The sequence below is a fragment of the Ornithorhynchus anatinus genome, chromosome 1, assembly GCF_004115215.2.
Source record: "Ornithorhynchus anatinus isolate Pmale09 chromosome 1, mOrnAna1.pri.v4, whole genome shotgun sequence".
In the NCBI taxonomy this organism is placed as follows: domain Eukaryota; kingdom Metazoa; phylum Chordata; class Mammalia; order Monotremata; family Ornithorhynchidae; genus Ornithorhynchus; species Ornithorhynchus anatinus.
This window is the reverse complement of record NC_041728.1, coordinates 128,290,155-128,316,026: the sequence shown is the minus strand read 5'-3', so window position 1 is coordinate 128,316,026 and position 25,872 is coordinate 128,290,155. Positions and strand designations below refer to the sequence as shown.

The 25,872-nt window shown below is 42.9% G+C and overlaps 1 protein-coding gene across 4 annotated transcripts in view; it reads right to left on the bottom strand.

The window, feature by feature from the left end:
- The window catches only part of WDR33 (WD repeat domain 33), a 136,513-nt gene that overhangs the window by 16,238 nt on the left and 94,403 nt on the right, over nucleotides 1-25,872 (bottom strand). For all 4 annotated transcript variants that reach the window (XM_029061590.2, XM_029061609.2, XM_029061601.2 and 1 more), the window contains 10 exons: nucleotides 13,952-14,078; nucleotides 12,833-12,987; nucleotides 12,610-12,688; nucleotides 12,008-12,118; nucleotides 9,082-9,176; nucleotides 8,084-8,170; nucleotides 7,692-7,831; nucleotides 5,492-5,644; nucleotides 3,051-4,118; nucleotides 154-262 (listed from right to left, as the gene is read on the bottom strand). In XM_029061590.2, the coding sequence (XP_028917423.1) occupies nucleotides 154-262; nucleotides 3,051-4,118; nucleotides 5,492-5,644; nucleotides 7,692-7,831; nucleotides 8,084-8,170; nucleotides 9,082-9,176; nucleotides 12,008-12,118; nucleotides 12,610-12,688; nucleotides 12,833-12,987; nucleotides 13,952-14,078 (2,124 nt within the window). The remainder of the gene's footprint in view (nucleotides 1-153; nucleotides 263-3,050; nucleotides 4,119-5,491; nucleotides 5,645-7,691; nucleotides 7,832-8,083; nucleotides 8,171-9,081; nucleotides 9,177-12,007; nucleotides 12,119-12,609; nucleotides 12,689-12,832; nucleotides 12,988-13,951; nucleotides 14,079-25,872) is intronic.

Below are 25,872 nucleotides of genomic sequence, written 5' to 3'. Positions count from 1 at the left end.
GCCGCTACCTAACCGGATTGACCACATTCTATAGCCAAGGACTCTTTAATGTTCTTTTTATCGTGGAAGTACAGAAAGAACCAAGTATTTTAAAACCCTGATTCCTTGCACCATCATAATGGACAATCCATTTTATAGAAGGCAGGTATTTACCTTTATTTGGACCGGGTCCTTGTCCTGCGTTAAGGGGGGGGATCCGACCTTGCGATCCCTGCTGCCCCAGTCCTGGGATCAGTGGGGGAGGACCAGGATTCTGTCCTTCCTGAAAAGACAGTCAATAAATCAATCAATCGATCGAGAGTACTTACTAAATTACTCCTGGGGGCAGAGCAGCAGCGTAGCTTAGGGGAAGGAGCCCGGGCTTGGGAGTCGGAGGTTGTAGGTTCTAATCCCGGCTCTGCCAGTTGTCAGCTGTGTTATTTTGGGCAAGTTACTTAACTCCTCTGGGCCTCACTTCTCTCATCTGTAAAATGGGGATTAAGACTGTGTGAGTCCCACGTGGGACAACCCTTTATCTCCCCCAGTGCTTAGAACAGTGCTTGGCACATGGTAAGCGCTTAACAAATACCATCGTTATTATTATTATTAAGCATTTGGGAAAGTACAATAAAATTCAAAGACACGATCCCTGCCCTCGAGGGACCGTAACCATACAAGCAGCTTCGAGTTGAGCTTCATGAAGAGCAACTCCCTGATCAAGCTACAAGTCGAGGAAGCACTCACAAGCCCGGCCTGGAAGCATATATGAGACTCCGCTGAGGGAGTGGAAAATCTTTTTGCCTCTTCTAAGCTCTGGATGAAGCGCTCCCTCTCGGTTTCATCTCCTCTTCTCCACCACCCCCGCCCCCCATCCAGAAATCAGACATACAGCTGCTCTTCAGCCTTCTAACCCTTCAGTTTGTTAGATGAGAAATCAAGCCAGCAAGGCTTCGAAGCCAAATCGGCAAGGTCCTCAAATCCAGGCCGCGGGGAAATCAGGCTGGGCCGAGTCAGACTGCAGGAAAGTCTGACTTAACAATAATAATAATAATAATGATATTGGTATTTGTTACTCGCTTACTCTGTGCTAAGCACTGTTCTAAGTGCCGGGGTAGGTACAAGGTAATCAGGTTGTCCCACGTGGGGCTCACAGTCTTAATTCCCATTCTACAGATGAGAGAACTGAGGCACAGAGAAGTTAGGGGATAAGAAGTTAAGTTCTTGTAATAAAGCGGGAAAATGAAGTCCACGGCATTAGTGCTGACTGCCAGGAGACGGTTCACAGCAGGGTCTGCTGCTGAGAGGGTGCAGAGTGCCTTGCCTCACCAAGCCCCCATGCCCCAATCAACCAGCTGGCACTCAATGCCCACCATCACCACTAATGGAAAACACTCAGGGCCAAATCCAACCGGCAGTGGGACGCTGCTTCGCTGCTCCCTAGAACGCTGGGAAGCGGGAGATGGCGGGAGATCATTTCTTAGAAGGGCCCGAACGCTGGCAAGGTTCTTTGGCACTCAGAGCGAGGACTCCTGGTACTTGCCTGAGGATGCCAACAAATTATGGAGGTGGGGGAAGGGGAGAAGGGAATGGAACTGGGAGTGACAACCAGAATCAAGCATGACTTGGCACCCAGCAATCAGTCAATGGCATTTATTGAGCGCATTCTGTGTGCACAGCACTGTGCTAAGCACTTGGCACGGGCAGGCCTGCCTCTGTCAAGCCAGGGCTCTCTCTCTGGACTCTTTTCAGTTTGTCAAAGGTAGCACTAGGAAGGAAATTGTTTTGAGTTGCAGGCTTGGTACACTATTGCCAGAAGAGCCCGACACATATGCATGAACATTCTTGTTGCATTAATAATGAGATTGCACCCACAAACTTGTATATAATTTCACAGCACTGAATGCATCATTAGTCTACCACCTGACTCTGCAATTCATCTACAAAGTGGGTTAACTATGAATGCAATAATAATAATGGCATCTGTTAAGCGCTTAGTATGTGCCAAGCACTGTTCTAAGCACCGAGGTAGATACAAGGTAATCAGGTTGTCCCACGTGGGGCTCACAGTCTTCATCCCCATTTTACAGATGAGGGAACTGAGGCACAGAGATTTTCAGTGACTTGCCCGAGGCCACACAGCAGACAAGTGGTGGAGCCGGGATTAGAACCCGTGACCTCTGGCTCCCAAGCCCGGGGTCTTACGACTAAGCCACGCTGCTTCCCTATAATGGCCAATAACACCGCCGGGTTGTGTTTGCTCTAATTACAAAGTAAACTTTCATTAGCAATAAATACGATTGAATGAATGAATGAATTAGCACTAATGAGAAATGCCAAAAAAGGAAACTAACCCGGTTGCTTTTCTTCTTAAAAGTATTTTTGTTAGGAATAACTCCTCCCCAAACGTACGATACACTTAAAAGTTTCCATGAAAACTCTGATCTCAAGAACTATTAACCTACAGGTGCTACTTTGGAGGTAACACAGTGAAATTTACAATTTTTCATTTCACAGGAAAGACTGCTCCCAAATTAAGACTCATCCATAGCTTCCTAAAATAAATGTAACATCCAGTTCAATAAAGACCATCTTCTTGCATGAGCTACGATGTCTTCAAAATCTGCGCGTGGGTGAACCAGCATTTACAACAAGCAAGGGGCAAATCGGAAAGCGCATAATAAAAGAAACAGCTTCTTATCCAAGACCTCGTTAGGTTTTGGAGCGGTCTCCTTTCAATTCATGAATTTTTTTACCTGTTTTGCTCACTCTCAACTTATTACGATTCTTTCCCAAAAGAGCCTCATTTTAGAAAGAAGGACAACCCTAATGAGTGATGGCGAAGCTGATGCTGAATCTTGGTTCACCACACTCAACTTCATTTCTTTCCTCTCCACCATTAATTCTCCCACACCGGGCATCTTCTGCCCTCTATAATTAAGGCACTCGGTCCCCTCGGCTCCCACCACTCTCTAAAAACATTTTAAGGTTCTCATTTCCTTTCTGCACCACACCTTCTGCAAATGACCGCATTCTCACAGCGCTCATGCCTTCGGCGACTTCGCTAGGTATACCTGGTTGAAGGGGGCCCGGGGGCCATCCCCGAGCAGGGCTGTTTTCTGCTGCTGGAACGGTAGCGGGCCTTGGGACGGATGGGGTCCTCTTGATGGGTTCTGCTGCCCCTGAGGTCCCGGCGGGCCTTGCATGCCTCCTTGGGGAGGTCCTACCAAAGAGCCCTGAGGCGGGCCCTGTTGGCCTTGCGAGCCCGGCAGCCCGCGCATTTCCTGCGGAGGCCCGAGCATTGATCCTTGGGGCGGAGGGCCCTGCATGCCTCTCATCTCCTGAGGGCCATGTCCCAGCAGTCCACCCGGAGGGTGAGGTCCTCTCATTTCTTGAGGCGGATGACCCATCATCATCCCTTGGGGAGCGGGACCTTGGTTATCTCGGGGCCCGGGGGGGCCCTGCATTCCTCTTGGATTAAGTCCCATGAGCGGTCCCTGGGACACAGGGCCTTGCATCCCCTGAGATCCCGGTCCTCCTTGCATTCCGTGAGGGTGTGGGGGTCCTTGCATCCCTCTCGGACCAGGTGGCCCCTGCATTCCTTGAGCACCGGGTGGGCCCTGTGGGCCTAGGTGACCCTGAGGGCCGGGCGGCCCCTGAGGTCCCATGTGCCCCTGTGGACCAGGTGGACCCTGGGGTCCCAGGTGACCCTGAGGACCCGAACCTCCCTGCGGCCCCTGGGGTCCCATTGGTCCATGGGGGCCCGGGTGTCTCTGCATTCCCTGGTGGCCATGCATATCCTGAGGCCTTTGCAGTCCCTGTGGAGGTCCCTGGGGTCCGGGCGGCCCTTGTGGTCCCATGAATCCTTGCGGGCCCGCACCTCCCTGATGTAACGGGGGGCCCTGAGGTCCCATTTGGCCCTGGGGGCCTGGGGGCCTGAACTGTCCTTGGGGACCGGGAGGTCCCATCTGAGGCATGTTCATTGGCATCTGCTGAGGAGGAAGAGGCTGTTGAAAACCTTGAGGCATCTGAGACATCGGGCCTTGTCCCGGAAAGGGCTGGGGTCCGAGCAGAGGGCCACCTGGGGGTGGAGGCTGAACTTGTTCTGCCTGTTTCTGGGCGAGTCTTTCGATCTTGAGTTGCTGTTTAAAAACAAAAAAAACACGTGGTTCAATGCCCGTTTAACAATAACGACGACGAGGGTAATAAGAAGTTTCTTCAAAGGCTATCAGAGTTCTTTTGCAATGTCAAACCTCCTCAATCTCCACAGTATATAGTACAGAGAGGGAAGGAACAAGAATCTGCAGCCACTTTACAGTTGAAATTCTGTTTCACGATTTGCTCAAGGTTCGACGCGGTAAAGGCAAGAATTCTACTTGGAGTTCCTATTTCAACAATATTGCCTAGGTAAAAGAATTAATAATGATAACTGTGGTATTTACTACGCGTCTAGTATGCGTCAAGCACTGTACTAAACGCTCGGGACGATACCTGACAATCAAGCTGGACAAAGTGCCCAACCCACATAGACCTCACAGTCTAAAGAAGAGGGAGAACAGGCATTTAATCCTCATTTTACCGATGAGGTAACTGAGGCATTGACAAGTGAAGTGACTTGTCCAAGGCCAACCAGCAGATGAGTGGTGGAACCATGACTGCAACCCAGGTCCCCTAACTCCCCTGAATCCCAGGCCCATGCTCTCTGCACTGGGGCACACTGCTTCTCACTGTAGCTGCTGATAGATTAGTTGGGCAGGTGTGGTATATTTAGCTTGGACTTGGAATCTAGAACCCAATTAAACACTCTCTAATTTTCCTGGCTAGCAACTTTATAAGTAGGCAAAAGAAATAAAAATGAAAGCACCATTTTGCCAGATTGGATAAAAGAAAGATTATTTTTAAAAGTCAGCAAGTTGGTGGTACAATTCTGCATTTTCTGAATGCCCTCCCTCCTCAAGTCCACCAAACTAACTCTCTTCCCCTCTTCAAAGCCCTGAGAGCTCACCTCCTCCAAGAGGCCTTCCCAAACTGAGCTTCCCCTTTTCCCTCTGCTCCCTCTCTGCTCCCCCTCCCCTCCTGCTCCTCCCCCTCTCCTCAGAACTGTGCTCATTTGTATATATTATTTATTACCCTATTTATTTTGCTAATGAGGTGTGCATCTCCTTGATTCTATTTATCGTGATAATATTGTCTTGTTTTTGTTTTGTTCCGTTTTGCTTTGCCGTCTGTCTCCCCCAATTAGACTGTGAGCCCGGCACTGGGCAGGGATTGTCTCTATCTGTTGCCGAATTGTACATTCCAAGTGCTTAGTACAGTGCTCTGCACATAGTAAGCACTCAATAAATACTATTGAATGAATGATTTTTTTGGAGGCTCCCAGTAAGGCTCTCTCCTGTTTAATATTGTCTAAGACAGGTCCCTGGAATACAGATCCTGGTCCTCCTTGTATTCCCTCCCCTCCCTAATTTTTTGGATTCACAAAAACTTGCCGGTAGCCCCAAAGCTCTTAACGTACCTCCAAAAGCTGTGGATTTGTGTATTGAAGTGTGGCCATTTCCTGTTCGATTTCTGCTTGGGTCTTTTTCTTCTCTTCCAATTTAATATCCTCCTTTCTGTCGTTCAGTACTTCATTGGGGGCAGGAATTGGAACCTTATTCTGCATCCAAGCCTAAGTAGGATAGATAGCAAATTGAAAAAAGTTAAAACAATCGATGGCATTTACTGAGCCTTTACTAAAAGCACTTGGGAGAATACGATACAATACAGTTGACAGACATGATCCCCGCCCACGGGGAGCTTAGAATCATGTGAACAGCACAGATTTACAAGATTAATAATAATAATAATGTTGGTATCTGTTAAGTCCTTACTGTGTGCCGAGCACTGTTCTGAGCGCTGGGGTAGAAGAACAGTTTCTTAATCGGTCCCTCGTCACAACTGCGTAACCAAAATCTATTACCTTTTCCGGCAGGCTTGGCTTTACCCCACAATTGATTCCCGACAACTCCATCGAAGTAAGTAATCGCCAAGTAAGTCAGAACCAATTTTCTCACAGGAAAAAAGTTTATAAATGGAGACCGGATCCTGAATCGAGGTCGGATACACTATTTCTACCTAAATTGCCCAGAACTATACACTTAATCAATTATGGATGAGCGATAGAGCTGTAAGTTTTTGTACTTCAAGAACTACAAGCGACAAGTCTGGTTCTGTTAGAGCAGGCGTTTTGGTGACACTGCCGTCAGGGAATTAGAAAATGTCTGTCCACCAATACAAGCCTGCTTGGACGTCCGTGTTAGAATAAATGGTTTCTAAGCATGCACATGGCTTTGGAGACCTGTGAGTACACACAGGGGGAGTTTTTCAAGAATGCAATTCTTGTATTTTATGAGAACTGGGTCCATGTTGAGACAGAGAAGTATTTTACGAGAACTGGGTGTATGTTGAGTCAGAGAGGTTCTGTGACAAGGGTAGCCAGCTTTTAAGTTATTGGAAGAGAAATGGACCTATCAACCCTTTCCTGTGACTCTGCCTGGATAACAGATAACCACTCCCCCTCCCCGCCATCCCAACCTGCTCCAATCCCAGCCCTCTTGAAACTTTCACCCCTTTCGCCTTGCCCCAGTTGCAATTTTTAAAATGATTTTCCCATTGCCCTGGCTCCGGTGCTGGCCCGCCATCCCCAGACCAAGTGCCGTGAAGGAACAAGTGTACGCTCCCAAGCGGGCATAAATTTAGAACTGTTGAAAGAGCCCTTCGACACATCTCAAACGGTCAAAAATTGAAGACTGCCTTATAAAACTAGACTTAGTAGGGAATATCACTGCACTGAGATGGGTGAAGACTAGAAGAAAACCACAACAACCTTGGATGTCAGCTGTGGTGCATGACCTAGGGGTTGCCACAAAGGCTTTCAGTTCTTCGCGAAGGTGAGAAGTTAAAATTGGAGCTATAACAAGGATGTAAGGGGAAAGATGGGTGGTAGTCTGATGGAGGACTCTCAGATCTATCTGCCTCTTTCTGCTACTCGGTAAGAGGGAGGGAACTGCTTGATGCTGTGGTTTGAGTAGGAGGGTCCTAACAGGAATAAAACAAATGTGGATAGTGGGTTGAACTGTGCATAATGATAAATGTTATGCTTGTGACCAAAAAGTTTTCTTGTGGGTCACTGATGTCAAACAAAAAATGAAAGAGATAATGAATTTTTGTTAGCATTTGACTGACAAACTAGGATACGGTCCCTGGCTTAAAAGGAATTTAACTTTATGTTTTATTCTCTTTAATAACAACTACCTAGAAATATTTCAAGAAATATTTTAGAAATAGTGTATCCGACGTTGGTTCAGGATCCAGTCTCCTTTTACAAACTTTTTTCCTGTGAGAAAACTGGTTCTGACTTACTTGGAGACTACTTACTTTGATGAAGTTGTCGGGAATCAACTGTGGGGTAAGGCCAAGCCCTGCCGGAAAAGGTAATGCATTTTGGTTAGGCAGTTGTGACGAGGGACCGATTAAGAAATTGTTCTTCTACCCCAGTGCTTATGTTTGGCACATAGTAAGCACTTAAATACCAACATTATTATTAAAAAGACCAAATCGATTATATGCTCTGTTTCACTGCTATGCCACAGCCAAGGTAGGACTGCAATGACATTGAATTTCTACCAGTTATGGTTTTTTAATTCCAGACTATCACAGGGTTGCTTAGTACTCACTTGCTGAAATTGAGCTGGAATAGGTTTTGCGTAAGGAACCTTTTTCTGTGGCACTTTCTTTTGATCCTTTTGCATCACCTCCTCCATTCCCCAATCCAAACCCGGAATTGTCATTTCAATTTCATTTGATTCATCTTTTCCTGAAATCAAGAAGAGAAACAATTGGCATGTGTTCACACCTAAAAAAATGCCTGTCTGTTTCTACATGGAAGAGCTAGCCATCCCACTGGGATGGTATCAGGAACATTTTTGAAACCTATGTCAGTGCATGGTACTGTGGCTTATTTTACTCACAATTTTCTATGCACAATAAAAGAGATAAAATGGCTCCAAAAGTCAATGCTTACAAAGCTTCGGACAATGAACCTGTAGGCCCGATTTCTCGTTCTTACCCATCTGCTCTTGTTCCATGGCTAGTTTCAACTGCTCGGGTATCCCCATTCCTGGAATCACTGCCAGGCTATTGGGTTCGAGGTCATCTGTGGATGAAAATGTGCTCGCTTTAGCAGATGTTCTGATTAGAGGAAGACGTTCTTTTTCAAATTTCTTCCATTTCACCGTCCTGCCTTTGGTGTAGAACTCCCTCCCTCCTCAACTCCAAGAGACCACCAGTTTCCCCAACTTCAAAGCCTTATGAAAATCAAATCTCCTCCAAGTGACCTTCCCCAGGTAAGCCCTCGTTTCCCCTTCTCCCTTTCCCTTCTGGCCCTTGGATTTGGACTTGGATTTGTCCCTTTATGCACCCACCCTAAATCCCACAACACTTATGTACGTATCCGTAATTTATTTCAATGTCTACCTCCCCCTCTAGACCGCAAACTCTCCGTGGGCAGGGATCGCACCTACCAATTTTGCTATATTGCACTCCCCTAAGTGCTTAGTACAGTGCTCTGCACATAGTAAGGTCTCAGTAGATACAATTGGTTGATTGACTGACGGATGATATTCATTGGAGTTCACGGAGCTATTCTCCATCTCATACTCGATAAACTATATTTGGGTATCTGAACTGCAGGGTGGAAACAAATTTTAGGGAGCTATTTAAAACAGCCAACAAGATCTTAAATTTAAGAATAACTTCATGAAAAGTGAATGGGTCTAGAAGTCAGAGGACCTGGCTTCTAATCCTGGCTCTGCCAACTGTTTTTGGCCTCACCTTGGGCAAGTCACTTAACTTCACCGTGCCTCAGTTATCTCATCTGTAAATTGGGAATTTAACAGGCATTCTCCCTTCTCCTTAAACCGTGAGCCCCGTGTGGGATAGGGACTGGGTCCCACCTGATTAACTGGGCCCTAGAGCGAAAAACAGTGCTTGACACAGAGTAAGCGCAGAATAAATGATATTATTATCATGTAGTAGTAAAAGGAGTCTGGGGAGAAAGACCTTTACCGTATTCCACTCCATCTTCTGACATTCCAGGCAGCAGGTTTAGGTTGTAACGATCTCGCATTTTATCACCAGGTCTATTTCGAGTCCAGAATTTGCTTTAAAATAAAAACAGATGGGGATTGACAATAACTGTAGGTATGAAAACCTCCCTCTTTCTCTGCATAATATAAGAGATAAAATACACATTCAAGCATAATATCTCTGCTTGCTCTTCAATTTCTTCAGATTTCTTACTTTTCAAGAAAACCCCTTGGTAGTAATAATAATAAACACAGTATCAGTTAATCACTTACTTTGTGCCAGGTACTGTACTAAGGCGCTGGGGTGGATAAAAGCGGTATTCCTGTCCTGTGTTGGACTCACAGTCTCAATACCCATTTTGCAGATGAGGTAACTGAGGCACAGAAGTGATGTGACTTGCCCAAGGCCACACAGCAGACAAGTGGGGGTGCTGGGATAAGAACCCGCGACCTTCTTAGTCCCAGGCCTATGCTCTATCCACTACGCCATTCTGCTTCTCTGTAAGATGACAACTTTGAACTTTTACCATCAGTATCACATATCGGTAATAACACAGTAATATAATGTGGGACAGGGTACATGTCTGACCCGATCATGCTGTATTGACCTCATATCTTAGAATGTAGTAAATGCTTAGTGTCATAATTATTCTTAGTTATAGCAGTTAAAATATTTATTAGCTGTCTGTATGCAAAACGTTAATACTAAGCACCACGGCAAAAGTAAGCAGATGAAATGCAGATGTGGCCCCTTGGTCCCCCTCACAATCTAAGAATAGAATGGGGAGGGATGTTCGTGCAGATTCTTAATTATTTAGGGATATTTGGGGGTGTGAATATACGATGAGATCACAGAGAGACTCCAGAATTTTGATGGGTGCCAAGTTTGAGTTTTCATTTTGTCCGCTTTTAAAGGACATCTTTAAGACGGCTCTTAAAAGAGGCTCAGCCTTGAACAAAAATCGAGAAGCAATCTTACTATCCTGATATTACCAGTGGACGAAAAGGAAATGACATAGTGGCAATGTCCACCAAGATCTACAATACTAATATCACCTTCAGTAAAATCAGGCCAGATTCAACGACATACCTCAAAGTCAAAACACAGAATCCAGTTTATGGCTCAGCCGTCGGGGGACAAAGATCAATACTTACAGTATCTGAGAAAACTTCACAATGTTCTACAGTTTACCCATTTTCCACAAACTCAATCTGTCCCTCTATCTAGTAGTGTTTTCCACTTGCCATCTCAAGCGGCAGAGAAGCAGCGTGGCTCAGTGGAAAGAGCCCGGACTTAGGAATCAGAGGTCATGGGTTCTAATCCCGGCTTTGCCACCTGTCAGCTATGTGACTTTGGGCAAGTCACTTCACTTCTCAGTGCCTCAGTTACCACATCTGGAAAATGGGAGTGAAGATTGTGAGCCTCACGTGGGACAACCTGATTACCCTGTATCTACCCCAGCACTTTAGGACAGTGCTCTGCACATAGTAAGTGCTTAACAAATACCTACATTATTATTATTATTATTAAGAGCATGGGCCTGGGAGTCAGAGGACCAGGTTTCTAATCCTGGCTCTGCAACTTGTCTTTTATGGGACCTTGGGTAAATCACTTAACTTCCCTGGGCCTCAGTTACCTCGTCTGGAAAATGGGGATTAAGACTGTGAGTAAGACCTGGGTCCAATCTGATTATTTTATATCTACTCCAGTGCTTAGTACAGTGCCTGGCACATAAGAAGTTCTTAACAAATTCCATTTTAAAAAATCCACTCATATTCAGAATGTGCAAGGGCACTCCAGCCCCATCTGAAGAGGAAAAATCCTGTCTCTGATGCTCAGCACACTTCAGGGATATACTAAAGCAATGACCAGCATTCCAGGACCCCTGGTATTAGGTTTGATGAGGTGCCCGGTTTCCCCAGTCAACAAATACCAAAAGTTCTAGCCAGTATTGATAACATCACTGCACCCCTGAAACGTATGCTAGAGATAATAATAATAAGAAGAATGTTGATATTTGGTAAAAGCTTACTATGTGCAGAGCACTGTTCTAAGCACTGGGGTAGATACAGGGTAATCAGGTTGTCCCACGTGAAGCTCAGAGTTAATCCCCATTTTACAGATGAGATAACTGAGGCACAGAGAAGTGAAGGGACTTGCCCACAGTCACACAGCTGACAAGTGGCAGAGCTGGGATTCGAATCCATGACCTCTGACTCCCAAGCCCGGGCTCTTTAGAAAACAATCTAAAAGATTGTCAGTTAAACTTTGGCAAAACACTGGAGCAAAACACTGGACGAAGAAGCTCCAACAGGAATAATCTACAGCTCTACTATATTACTACCCAAAGAAACCTGCATATTGCCATGCATGCGTGTTAATCACATTTTCTAGCAAGTCATCTGGCTGGCAGTGATTGAATTGCTTCAGATCCCTATGACGCAGCGTATGTCATGGACAAAAGGGAAGCAGCTGTATCTGCTACCAGTCTTTGAAAGATGGAATGATTAAAGATATGTAAAGGAGTTTTCAGGAAAAACAACATTAGAACAAAACAACATTATTATTCCATTCACCAGTCTAAAAACCCCTTAAGGGACATGCAGTACAAAAATGATCATCTACTTTGGAGATATTACCCTTTCAAAAAAAAAATCAAAATGGTGAATTCACAGTCCTTGTGAAATATGGCAATATTGAGGGACTTGTAGGGCGATTTCTAACCATTTCAAATGTGAGTTAATTTAATCTAGTTGGTTTTGAAAGCCAAAAGGACTCCTCATTAAATATAGTTATAAAATGGTATACGCTGGCCCAAGGCCACTCAGTCCTTTTACAGGGTGTGCCACATCTTGTAAAAAAAAAAAAAAGAGTCCTTGAAAGTATTTTTAGCTCTTAAAATTACCTGGTATGGTCATTTGATCCGGAGCACAGAATATGTCCAAGAGGGTGCCAGGCCAGGCTCCAAATCATTCCTTCATGTGCCATTTCCATTCCTCCCACCTCCTTCTCTACCCTGAAACAAATTTCGAACAGGCACTATTTAAAGGATGATTTGATTTACATACACACACACACACACACACACACACTCTCCCAAGAAACAAATGATCTTTTCTCATGCTTGTCCCTAACCCAGTCAAAATTACTGTTTTGAAAATTCACTATCAAAAACTATTTTTTTTGTATTTTACCAAATACAAAGATCATACTGGCAATTCCCTAAAGCTAGAAATTCTATTTGCTAGAATTTTCTTAGCTTATGTTATAACATGGAAAGATGTCAGATTCTTCTTCTCCACCCTGTATTTGTCCTGCTGGGGCTCATTCTCCCAAAAACCAGTAATTCCACCAACTGCTCAGGAACAACGAGCGTACATAAAGGGATGGAATCACAGCATGTCAGCTAAGTGTCCTAAAAATTCCTTTGGTGCACTGAAGTTGTTGTACATGGTTCCTTAGGTGGGCACACTCCAATTTTCCCTGCAAACCATAAAGGTTACATACCCAACGTGCCAAAACAGTAAAGATCCATCGGATCCTCCGCTGGCAAAAAGACCTTCATGGACAGGATGCCAGGCCACAGCTGAAAAGCGGAGACTTAAAATTAGAGCCAGGAGAGGTAGGGTAACTCCCCAACACGGATCACTGTTAAACACCATCAATTACGGTTGCTATATACAATCTCACAACTTTATTATTATAATAATGAGGCTAAGAGACGGCAGACCTGTGGCTTCTTTCTTGTGCCCTCTAAAGACCTGTAGCTCCTCTTTTAGATTTCGGATATCGAAAAGCTTACAGAGGTGGTCACGTGATGCGGTTAGCAGCCAATTGCCATTGAGATTTAACTTCACTTCCATTACTGTGTTTTTGTGGGCATGTCTGGAAACAGAGTACCAAAAAGAAAAAAAAAAGCTAAGATTAAAAATAAAGCCAAATATAATACATTCAATGCAATCAACACTTATTCAAAAATATCCATATCAAGACTGTCAGAGGTTTAACTGAAGGTCTAGATGGGCATGGAAGGTGTCTGCTAATTCTGTTGTACTGAACTCTCAAGTGCTTAGTACAGTGTTCTGTACATAGTAAGCACTAAATAAATACCTTTGAGTGATTGATACAGAGCTCAATCTAAATCCTATTTGCATGGATTGAAAGTGGAAAAATGCCTCAATTTTCAAAGTCACCTTTTACGCTCTGCGAAAGTCTTAAAATAGCTCAGAGAACTAGTCAGAGTAGCAGAAAAATTAAAAGTTGAGATATGGGACTGCAAAACCTGGTGTTTTATGAAAAAGGAAAATCTAGCCTACATTAATCCTTAGTTCTCCTCAATTCAGACACAATTTACTTCAACGATATAAAAGCTACACTATGGAAACACTGTGCTGCAAAACTGAGCAAATAGGTTGCAATGAAACCAATAGTCGCCAAATAATATTTATCTCCGTGACTCCAACAGCGAAATTTGGCACTGTCATTAGTCATGATTAGACTGGACTATGAATACAATGTCACGTTGGTAGATTATCGGTAGATTTTTTGAGAAAGAATGTTCAAATCTTACGGTAAAACACAATGTATTGGTGAAAGAGCCCCATAACTCTGAATATTAACACTCCCCTGGATAGCATTAAACCAATCCAACTGAAAATGCTGTGTTAGACCCTGCATATACATATGATTCCAAACATTCTACAAAAGAAAAGAGTATCTACTTAAACTTAAAAGCTTCCTGAACTACATACGGAAACGGAGCAGAAGAGGAGTTCCATTAAAATCTGGGGGATAAAAATTAAAGCCGGGCTCCGTAAATCGTGGTTCAAATTTAGGTTTCATCACTTACAGCGTGGCAAGGCTCTGCCCAGTCTTTGGATCCCAGAACTTGATTGGCTGTTGACTGTCTTTACTTCCAGACACAACCAATCCTTTTGTTGGATGCCAGTCTACACACTTCACATCTGCACCGTGGCCTGTGGAAATGATAAAAGCTGTCTCAAATTACCCGCAAAGAATCTGGGGAGCCAACGTATTGGCAAGAAGAAACCTCCCAATTCCTATCTGAACATGACCTGGTATTTACGGTCATCATGCAGGGATTATACGTTTAGTGTCTGGGTTCTACAACATTAACAGGAACAGCTAATTGATGAGAAATATTAAGTGTCTTCTCCCTTCCATCAGTTCAGCCAGAAACAATCATTTCTTACCATGGGCCGTTGGGGGCAGGAGTTAGGGTCCTTTGGGAGGTCCTGAATAAGAGAGATAATGTGGCGAGGGAGAACAAGTCTATTTATTAAATTTTTTAAAACCATACTCTTTATGTGAACGGTCGCAGGGACTTGTACAATTAGTTCAGATTTAGAAAATTAGCTTTGCCATAGCACTTGCTTTATTACACAATTTGGACAGAATGTTTGTGAAGAATTAGGAAGCCTTCTTGCTACAATGTACGCCTGTCTGAACGTAACCCGATCCACAAGTTGGACCAAGTGGACGAATGAACAGTTGTGCACATGTGCATGGTGTTGGTTAAGGCATGAGAAATGTACCGTAGTTTTTTCCCAAATCAAAACGTTCTTCAAAGACACTACCACATCATAGGAGACCTGACACTTTTCAAAATGCTTTTTGAGAAGACGGTATTATGTCTCTTCCATCAATGGTATTGACTGAGAACTTACTATGTGCAGAGCACCATACTAAGCACTTGGGAGAATACAAGAGAGTTAATAGACACGTTTCCCGCCTACAACGAGCTTACAGTCTAAAGGACGAGACAGAAATTAATAGAAATGAATCAATTATGGATAAGTAACATAAGTGATGTGGGTGGGACTAGTACAGGTCCAAAGATGACGCAGAAGGGAGGGAGTCGGGGAAAGGAGGGCTTAATTGGGGAAGGCCTTTCGGAGGAGATGTGACCGTAGAGAACAATGCATGGCTAACACAATGTTTCATATTCTGGGCCACGTATATTTCCTAACTTGGTTACAGGCTTCCAAAATCTCAATACACTCCAACTCAGCAGTCTGGTATCTCAGCATTTAAGGAAATGTTTGTGATCTGGGTGACTTCAGACTTCACAGAACAGCCTAGCATGGAGCTTCCCAGGGCACTCATAGTGCTGAGCAGATTGCTGAATTTGCTTAGATCCTCCAAATTTGATTGACTCTGGAACATTTACTTATCTAGACTAAAAGAAATGGGGCTCATTTTTGGAACACGATAAGTACTAGTAAGCATCACGCACAGCTTGAACCAACACTGCAGGTAGAAGAAACCTACATTCTTTCCCATCAGCTGTCCTGGACTCCTGTGGTCATTTCAGACTTTGAAACCTTCTCAGATCTGACCTAGTTGGCCCGGTTTCTCCAAGCAGATCCCCAGGAAGGAGGTAAGTTTGTTATAAGCTTCTACAACTTTGTAGTTTAGATGCATGACCGTGCATCCGTCTCCCTCATTAGGACAGCTTTCCAAGCCCTAATTAGTTCTCTTTTCCCACTTTCAGACTATCATTCCACCCTTATTTCTCTTACCCACTAATGGCCTTTGATTTTACAAAGACTTCATAAACTAGGGTGGCTGAAGTCATTGAATTAAACCGGCTATAAAACCGTTTTTAAAAACACCATCTGCCAAACTCTTTTGGTCCCAGTTGCCTAAATTAGGAAACCCCTGAATTTCAACTCATTTTGGTTCCAGGATATTATGTCTTTGAGGACCATCAATTATGGCATCACAGCCAACCAGTGGCATTTACTGAGCATTTACTGCGTACTAGGTGCTTGAGAGAGTACGATACAAAGAAATATTGGTAGACTAACCGGGCGCACAACACACTTATAGTCTAGAGCCTACACCATTTTCATATTCACAATAAAAGGATCACGTTCTGCTATTAAAGCTACGCTTCCATTCAGAATGCAGGTTTTCAACTTTTTAAATAACAATTCTGGTACTTGTTAAGCACTTGCCACGTGTCAAGTACTGTTCTAAGCACTGGGGTAGATATAAGAGAAGCAGATCGGACAGAGTCCCTGTCCCACACAGGGAATAGCAGTCGTACAGTATATAGAGCTAAAATACAGAGGAATGGAGAACAGAGGTCAACTGTGGGTTTTCTTGCCACCTCTAATTAAAATGTTATTTTGAGAAGCTACAAAGAAATTAAAAAACCCACGAGTGTGTTTTCCCTCCCCTGCCACCTGTATTTATAGAACAATGAAATCAGGAGTTTCTCAGGTAAAATCCTGCAGAGGCAGAGCTCTCCTAACTAAATCCTGTTGGAAGCAATTTGAAGCCCTGCTCCTCCTGGTGAGCAGGATTTCAAACAAACAGCTGCATCGGGACCTGGTCCCCTAGATCCAGGGAGACAGAGAAATGCCCTTTAGGACTCCTGGTCAGTCTGCTGGATGTGTGGTTAGGGGAAAACTAGAATACAGAGCATAAATTCCATTTTCATATATATATATATATATATATATATATATATGCACATATACATACTTACAAAATTCCATTTTATATATTTATATATACATTCATATATATACAGTTATATATATATATACAATGATAATAATGAAGATATTTGTTAAGCGCTTACTATGTGCCTAACACTGCTCTAAGCACTGGGGGAGATACAAGGTAATCAGGTTGCCCCACTTGGGGCTCACAGTCTGGATCCCCATTTTACAGATGAGGGAACTGCGGCACAGAGAAGTTAAGTGACTTGCCCAAAGTCACACAGCTGACAAGTAGCGGAGCCAGGATTAGAACCCATGACCTCTGAGTCCTAAGCCTGGACTCTGTCCACTGAGTCATGCTGCTTCTCTTAAATACACACACCCCCTCCCCTCCCCCAGAACACGATCTTGAATTGGTTTATTTCAAGGGGTCTCTGCTTCTGCTTAACTCTCGAAATGAAGCATTTTTCAAGAATGACCCCTGAAAAATGTGGTTTTAGTGAGGCTAGTATTCCAGTTGTTTAAAATGATTTCTCCAGATCATTGTCCAAAGTGATCCTGAACACTAATTCTGTTCCAAAGGTTGGAATGATTAAAAGGCAGCTAAAAAAATATCATATGCCAAGGACCTGAAAGACGAATGGGGCAGATTTAATGCATTTTTGTTTCTCCTTTCAACTCCCTTATTTAAGTGTTCACGGGGAATTCGAATCTGCATACTACAAGCAGCTCTTTATTTTTCTTAGCCTACTGAAAGAAGAGGGGGGCTTGGCTGGGGAAGTATGAGGGAATATCACCGTTAAAGGGGCTGGGACAATGTAACTTTTGAATATTGGGGAATATTTAAATAGTCATCGGGACCAAAAGGATGGCTACCCAAAAGATGCCAATTATTAGCAAACAGCTTCTACTGTAAAATACTCATTTTTAGGACCTCACTACTTGTATTCTTCCTAGCAGGGGGAGTAGAGCACTAAAATTTCTGCACTTGTTTATTTTTTGAAACCAGTACAACTGAGATAACATATTGCTAAATTATGCTTCTGCTGCAGCAGCCACCCAGGCACATGAAGACAGCTTAACCGCCTTGGAACCGTGACCTGTCTGTGGGAAGGAGAAACCCATATTTTATGCCTAATTTATATTAGACGAAATGATGGGAAACTGAAATTCTGGCTGTAATTCTTCCCCTGACCTCTTTTAGGCTCCTGACTTCTTTTCAAGTCTGTTTGCATCTCTAGTCTAAGAGATCCTGAAGCGCCTGGAAACAAAATGAAGGCCTTCCTTTGGCCACCATTTTCTCCCTGTCAAGTAATCTTCATACATCAATCATTCGTTCAATTGTATTTATTGAGCGCTTACTGGGTGCAGAGCACTGTACTAAGTGCTTGGAAAGTACAATTCGGCAACAACTAGAGACAATCCCTGCCCAACAGCAGGCTCACAGTCTAGAAGAGGAGAGACAGACAACAAAACAAGTAGACGGGCATCAATGAGCACGTACTATGTGCAGAGCACTGGACTAAACGCTTGGGAGAACACAATATAACAATACAACATGGCATCCAAAGTCCTGTTAGAGACTTTAAAGAGGGATTGAGAGTGGATACTCTATTCTCTCACTTATTAAATATAAATGGAACTTTGTCCCTTTAGTGGATTTAAATTTACCCTTGGGAAATTGCTGAACCTTCTAGGTTGTTGAAATGATCCTGGGCCTACAGGAAATGTTGGAAGCGAATGTCATCAAGCAGGTGTTTCGGAAATATTATTCCCGATAACATGAGGGATAACCAAAAACTGAAGTTACAGCTAGCTGCAGAAGCCGAAATAGAAAAAATATTATCACCTTCACAACATTCATCACACTAAAAAATAAAATGGAAGGCACTCAAATGAGTAAAAAAAAGAAGTAGCTCTGATCTAATCATCACCTAAAATACCCTGAAACAAAAGGGTGAAGCAAAGAATACCTTATTTTCCTATGTTCCACAAATTTAAAAAATGTCTTTTGCTGTACAATAGTCATTTACACAGGGGACACTGGGCTCCCATAATCTGAAAAACTATTTATAAAAATTACCGCATTTGGAGTTTCCAAGGGTAGGGTGGTTTGAAAATAAATGTTTTTTAAGTGCAAGAAACCCATCAATGAGGAAAAACTTGAGCCACAATTCTGAGATTTGATGTGTGCTAGTAATAGCAGCTGATTTTACTCTTGAAAAACCTGGGAAAGGCCTTCCCGATTCCAATCAGCTCTTTTGGAGAACTGAGGTCGCTATGCTCATTTTTCTCCTGTGTCCTTTGCTTCGAACTATTATTTTCTGTTAATTTTCTCTGTCACCCTTCCCTCAGTATTAACGAATCAATTCTCAAGCATTTCTAGGACATTAATATTTCCAGGATCCTGGGTGATCTTTGGGTGACCTCTCCCTTCCAAATAAAACTAGGAATTCTCTGTCTGCTAATTCTGTTGTATTGTACTCTCCCAAGCACTTAGTACAGTGTAAGAGGGAGTGAGAGTAGATACTCTAATCTCTCACTTAAATATAATACACAGTAAGCACTCAATAGATACCACAGATTGGTTGATTCCTGGGAGGTCTTACTTATCATCCCAAGTTTTATTTTATTTTTTTTTCTCAGCACTTAGTATGGCATTTTGCATATAATAGGCACTCCATAAATACCTCTGAACAAATGAAAGAACACCATGAAACCAATCCTAACCTACTGGCTCCCTCCTTCACATCCTATTTCAAAGAATGCAAAACTGTCCCCCAGAGAGGGCATATAAATATCTCTAGATAAAACATCAGTTCCATTCCAGGAGGTGAAAGCAGGGGACAAAGGAAGGGAGGTGCGAGGCACAGGGGAAAGACAGCCTTTTGGGTTTTTTTTTTTTACAAGTAAAAATAAATAAAAATAATTATCTTAGCTCTTCAAGGATTTCAGCCCCAAAATTTACTTTGGCTTTACAAAAGAATTACAGAAATCCTCCCTTTCTGAAACTCCACATTTGCCACCACCTGTTCCCCACGTAATCAATCCCAGAAATTCCATGAAATTTTGGGTGTTGCTTTTTAAAATCACACCAGTACATATTCATTCTCCAATAAATAGGGTTTTGTACCACATACCTCCAAAAGGCCCCAGGCAGCTTACAAAACGGCTGCTAGATACCTATCTGTAGCTCCCAGTTGTCGCAGACATCCTACATTGGCAACTGTCTACACCACCTACCTGGGGCCTGGTCCACCAAGTCCTAGACCACTGCACTTGAATGTCAACTCAAATTTGGATATGAAATCCAAAATGGGGCTTGGCTCCCTTCCAGGGAACCCTGCACGACAGGTGAGGTTGTGCTCTTTGAACTCCACCCAGGCTTCTAAGCTACATAGACGCAGTCTACTCTGCGAGACTCGGACCGCTTCCGATTCAGTCTGATCCACATTTGGTCAAATTGGACTTTCTGGTGTTCTGTTCGGCTTAGTCATCTTGGGCTCCATAAGACTTGTAGGCCTTTTAATAGTAGTAACGTATTTATTCAATAGTATTTATTGAGCGCTTACTATATGCAGAGCACTGTACTAAGCGCTTGGAATGGACAATTCGGCAACAGATAGAGACAGTCCCTGCCCACTGACGGGCTTACAGTCTAGTTGGGGGAGGCCAGGCAGTGCCAGGCACTGAACCGAGCACTGGTGTAGATAAAAGTTAATCGGGTTGGACGCAGTCCCTGTCCCATGCGGAGCTCACAGGATAAATAATCCTCATTTTACAGTTGAGAAACCTGGGTTCTAATCCCAACTCTGCCAAATATACTTTTCTGTACCTCAGTTTCCCAGTTTGTCCTCTGACTCCCAGGCCCATGCTCTTTCCACTAGCCCAGGTTGCTTCAATACCACTGACTGATCACAGATCAGAGACTGCCGGAGACTGCCAGTTTTCTCAGAAGAGAATTAAAGGATTCTCTGATTCCTGATCAATTTCTGACATAACCAGGTCTAGACAGCAAAGAGGTGACTCAGGATCAGGCCCAAGCCGGTCTTTGAAGGGTGAGAACTCCAGGGAGAATTTCCCTATCTTTTCTCTACACGTGAGCAGATGGAACTTGGCGTAAGTGTCCTAGTCCGTCAAGCGTGCAAGCTTCGCTGGGAATAACAGTCCAAAAGTACTGAACAATTTTTCGTGTTCTTGTAAAGAAGTGCTGGAAATCACCTGGCCCCCCACCCTGGAAGTTGGTTTGGGCTTGGTGAACAGAATGATGTGTGTCAGGCTGAGAACAGATCTTCACCTATCAGTTTCCTGCAGGATCCCGAGATCTCAGTTCAATCAAGGCTCTGAATAACTCAGGCCACCCCGTTGTCCCAACCTCCGGAAGAGTTGGAAGCTCCTGAACGATGGTTCACGTTGACCCACCCATCTAGAAAAACACAAGAATTTCAGGGGCAGCAAAAGACTGCCCAATGACCTCAATTAACTGGTCATCTAAGGCACTCCAAGACTGATGGAAACTCTATTACACTGCCTAAATAAGAAATTCCATACTTAGTCAAATCAATGCTCCACTCAATTCACTCATTTCTGACGGTCGTACCAAAAAAGGTACAGTTACGATGGTTACCCTATGGCAGGCACCGTATAAATGAGGAAAATACAATCGACTCTGAGAATGTAGACGTTTTCAAGCAAAGAAAAATTAGGATTGCGCTTTTGTTTGATGCTTCTGATCTAATGAAATGGATACTATGAGATCCATAGCGCACCTCTATGGGGAAGAGTTATGGAAAGAAAATATATATGCAGTTGCCAAAAATCATAAGATGAGGGCTAATTAAATAGTGCTGCTAATCTGTGTTTGAATGATCATTTGAAAGATCCAAGTCATTCCGTTACAAAACTATGCTCTGTAGGGTACAAAAGCACCCTGAAAAATCAGAGGAAACTGAACAGCAGCATGACCTAGTGGCAAGAGCACAGGCCTGGGAGTTGGAGGAACTGGGTTCTAATCCGGATCTGCCAACTGTCTGCAGCGTAACCTCGGGCATGTCACTTCACGTCTCCGCGCCTCAGTGTTATCTGTAAAATGCCAAATTGTACAATCCAAGCGCTTAGTACAGTGCTCTGTACATAGTAAGAGCTCAAAAAATACTATTGAATGAATGAATGAATAAAATGCCGATCAATACCAGCCCTCCCTCCTACTTAGCCTGCAAGCCCTATATGGGACAGGGAGGGTGTCTAACGTGACTAACTTACGGTTCAATCTACCCCAGCACTCAGAACAGTGTTTGTCACATAATAAGAGCTCAACAAATACTATTATTATTAAGGTGCAATTACTGTAAGCTATGTTTTCCCTTTCATAAGTCAAGTAACTGCTGCAATAACCTGAGTGCTACTAGTTCTGTTTTACTGATTTAGTAATAGCAGCAGCAACATTTTTTGAGTGTCCACTTGGTTCCATGCACTGTCGATTGGACTGTAAGCCCGTCAAACGGCAGGGACTGTCTCTATCTGTTGCCGACTTGTTCATTCCAAGCACTTAGTACAGTGCTCTGCACATAGTAAGCGCTCAATAAATACTATTGAATGAATGCACTGCACTAGACTCTTGGGAGGGTCAAATATCAAACTGACACATTTCTTGCCTATAAGGAGTTTACCGGTGGCAAAACCCTAGTTAATCAGCAGTTTTGAGTGAGCTTTGAGTGCACAGCATTATATGAGTTATGGTAGAAGTTGGAGACAGCCTGCCTTCAAGAAGCTTCAGCCTAATGAATTGGATAGTTAGGTCCTCTTCAGGGAAATGAGCTCTTCGGTAAGTGATAAACTGAAGATGGCAATTGTTCGTCATGCTGAATTCTTTGGTTGAAGATAAATCAAAATTTTCCAAATATTTTACAATGAAGCCTTGCAAAGAGACATTCATTTGCCAGGATGGATAAGTGGCTCCTACGAAAATTAACTGGGATCAGGGCTGGGTCAGATAATCAAAATTGAGATTAAAATGACCGAAAATGGGTACAGCTCTCAGACAGCTGTGTGTCTTTGTTTTATTCGGTCTCCTTATGCAGGCTAGCCTGAGGTCACATAAACTGTCAATTTGGCTAACAGATGTCTGACTGACTTTTCAATTGAATAAAAAAGGACTTTATTTTATTTGTTTTACCTCTGGTAACTCTGTTTAGGTAACATGCTGATAGATAAAATAATTTTGTTGGATATCAATTTTTATAGTTTTTTGTAACGATATGTTAACGTACACTTTTTTTTGTATTATGTGTCCATGGCAGTAGTAACACAGTATATATTCTTTACTCTTTTCTGAGTAAGAAAACTTTATCTACAAGACATGGCCATAAAAACATTAATAGGCTATGCTTCGACTTTCCAAAGCAGAATTTCTCAAGTCAATAAGCCTTTCCTTTATTTGAGAATTTGGCATGCAATTTTTCCCATTTTATTTTTTAAAAAGGGGGCAACCTTTATATGAACAAAACCTTTTCATTATTTTAAAAAGAAAATTTCCACTTTCAAAAAAGTTCTTTTTACAAATAGTTCCAGAAATGATTGTCATTTCTGAAAAAAAAAATGATTAGTACTCCTGCATTAATATTAATAGAAGTCATTCCAACGAATTTAGCATTTTAAAATTTGAGAGTGAATTGATGTAAATACAACTGAATATAGTAATAATCTCTAAATTGACTTCTAATTTCAAACCAGGAAGGAGTGAAGTACATTTAAAATCAAAAGATGGACATTCCTCAAAGCTAAGCTTTTATTAACATGGCTTTTATTTTCACTCCTAGCACTCAGGGGCAAGTCCCAAAGTGACTGAGGTCTGCTGTGTGACCCTGGGCAAGTCACTTCACTTATCTATGCCTCAGTTTCCTCATCTGTAAAATGGGGATTAAGACTGAGCACCCCATGTGGTTCAGGGACTGGGTCTAACCCTATTTGCTTGTATCCATGCCAGTGCTTACTACAGTGCCTGGCACATAGTAAGCATTTAACAATTACCACAATTGCTATTATTATTATGAGCTTTTTCCCCCAGAAGTTGATAAGATTTCAGAACAAGCTATCCAGAAAGCGGGGCTGACTTTCAAACCCCTCTTTTCATTACAAATAGGAAAATCAAATAAATCTGAAGAGTACACAACTCTAAAAATAGAAAATACAAATAGGTGGTATCTAGGAAACGGATACACACAAATTTGGTTATTCGATTGATAAAATCAAATTTTGTAAGGACCTCTTTAGTCATGACTGAGAAAAATACATTCCATTCTCTGATCTCATAAATCAAACATGCACTGCTCCATACAGGTGGAATGCCCCCAAAACCTAGGCAGCAAAAATGTGCCCTTGGATTCGCTCCCTTAATTCACCCCTCCCTCTAAGCCCCACAGCGCTTTCCATAGCCTCGATTTATTTATATTAATGTCTGCCTCTCCTCCTAGTCTGTAAACTCGTTGTGGGCGGGGGACTGTGTCTGCTATACTGTTACACTGTACTCCCCCAACTGCTCAGTACAGTGCTCGGCACAGGGGCAGCACTCAACAAAGCTGATTGATTGAATGTACCCGTGCAAATTTTAATTCAAATTTCAAATCCCGTCCTTTTCTCTGGATTACCTACCTTTCAACCTTCCAAAGGAAATCGCCATAGGCCCATAAAGCAGTCTTTTGAAAGAAAACAGTATTAAGGGGAGAGCACGTTGGACAAGAACCCAGGAGAAACAAGCAAGAATAAGGAGGTCTCATCCAGTCCTCTCCCAGTCTCCCTGATTTTTCAATAAATGAATTCAAAACACCAATTATTCAGACAGCTTTTGTAGCTGTCAAAGGCAATTTTTTTCATATATGATGAACTCACATGTACGTTTTGAACTAATTTATTTTTTCTCCTGGTTAAATGTCTAGAGAAGCATTGTGGCTTAGTGGAAAGAGCACGGGCTTGGGAGTCAGAGGACGTGGGTTCTAATCCCAGCTCTGCCACTTGTCCGCTGTGTGACCTTGGGGAAGCCACTTCGCTTCTCTGTATCTCAGTTACCTCATCTGAAAAATGGGGATTTGAGACTGTGAGCCCCATATTAGACTGTAAGCCCGTCAATGGGCAGGGATTGTCTCTATCTGTTGCCGAATTGTACATTCCAAGCTCTTAGTACAGTGCTCTGCACATAGTAAGCGCTCAATAAATACTCTTGAATAAATGTGGGGCAACCTGATTAGCTTGTATCTACTCCAGCGCTTAGAACAGTGCTTTGAACATAGAAAGTGCTTAACAAATACTAACATTATTATTATTATTATCTACCCCTGCGCTTAGAACAGTGCTTGGCACATAGTATGTGCTTAACAAATACCATTATTATTATTATTATTATTAGAATGAGGTATTGAGCATTAAAGGCAGGGACACAGCAGCCCTCAAATCAGATAGAAAGGGAAAGCAAAATCCAACAAGTAGTCCTTCAGAAAACCTGGGAAAACATTGAAGTGTATTAAAATCCAATGAATACTTCCAAAGGCTCGTGGAAAAACCCCAGCTCATAAAAGTCCATACATTCATTAGGAACATAGATGAACATTCCCTTGAAAGAAGTATTGTTTTGAAAGCTCCTTGTGGGTAGGGAACATGTCTATCAACTCTTACTGTATGATACAGCTTCCCAAGCACTGTGCTAAGCACTTGAGAGGCTACATCATAAACTAAGAGTCGTTGGAGTACAGTATAACGCTTCAATAAATACGATTCGTTGAAGGACTGACATCTGAGGTGGCCTCAGCCTCAAATATGGAAGGAGGCTATAAGTTATGTCTAAAGGCATAGGAAGGGGAATTATACAGTCAAAGAAGTGAAAAGATTCTTGAGGAGATAAAGTTGGACACATGCTTCAACCTAATGGAGTATTAGCTTTCCTTTCGAGAACCGACTGGGGACTTCTGGGGCAAAACACTGTATTAAACATTTGTGGGAGCACAATGGTGTCATAAGATATAGAGAAGCAGGCGAGCTGACTGGAAGGGAAGCAGGATGACCTAGTGGAAGGAGGACGGACTTGCCTGCTGTGTGACCTTGGACAAGTCAATTACAGCGCTGTGTGACTTTGGACAAATTAAATCGATGCCTCAGTTTCCTCTCTGAAAAACGGGGATCAAATACTTGGTTTCCCCCCTCCTATTTAGAGTGTGGGCCCCACATGGGACAGGCACTATGTCCAAATTCATCGTTTTCTCTTTACCCCTGCGCTAAGTAGTTCCCACTAGTTCGTACGCTCGTTCTG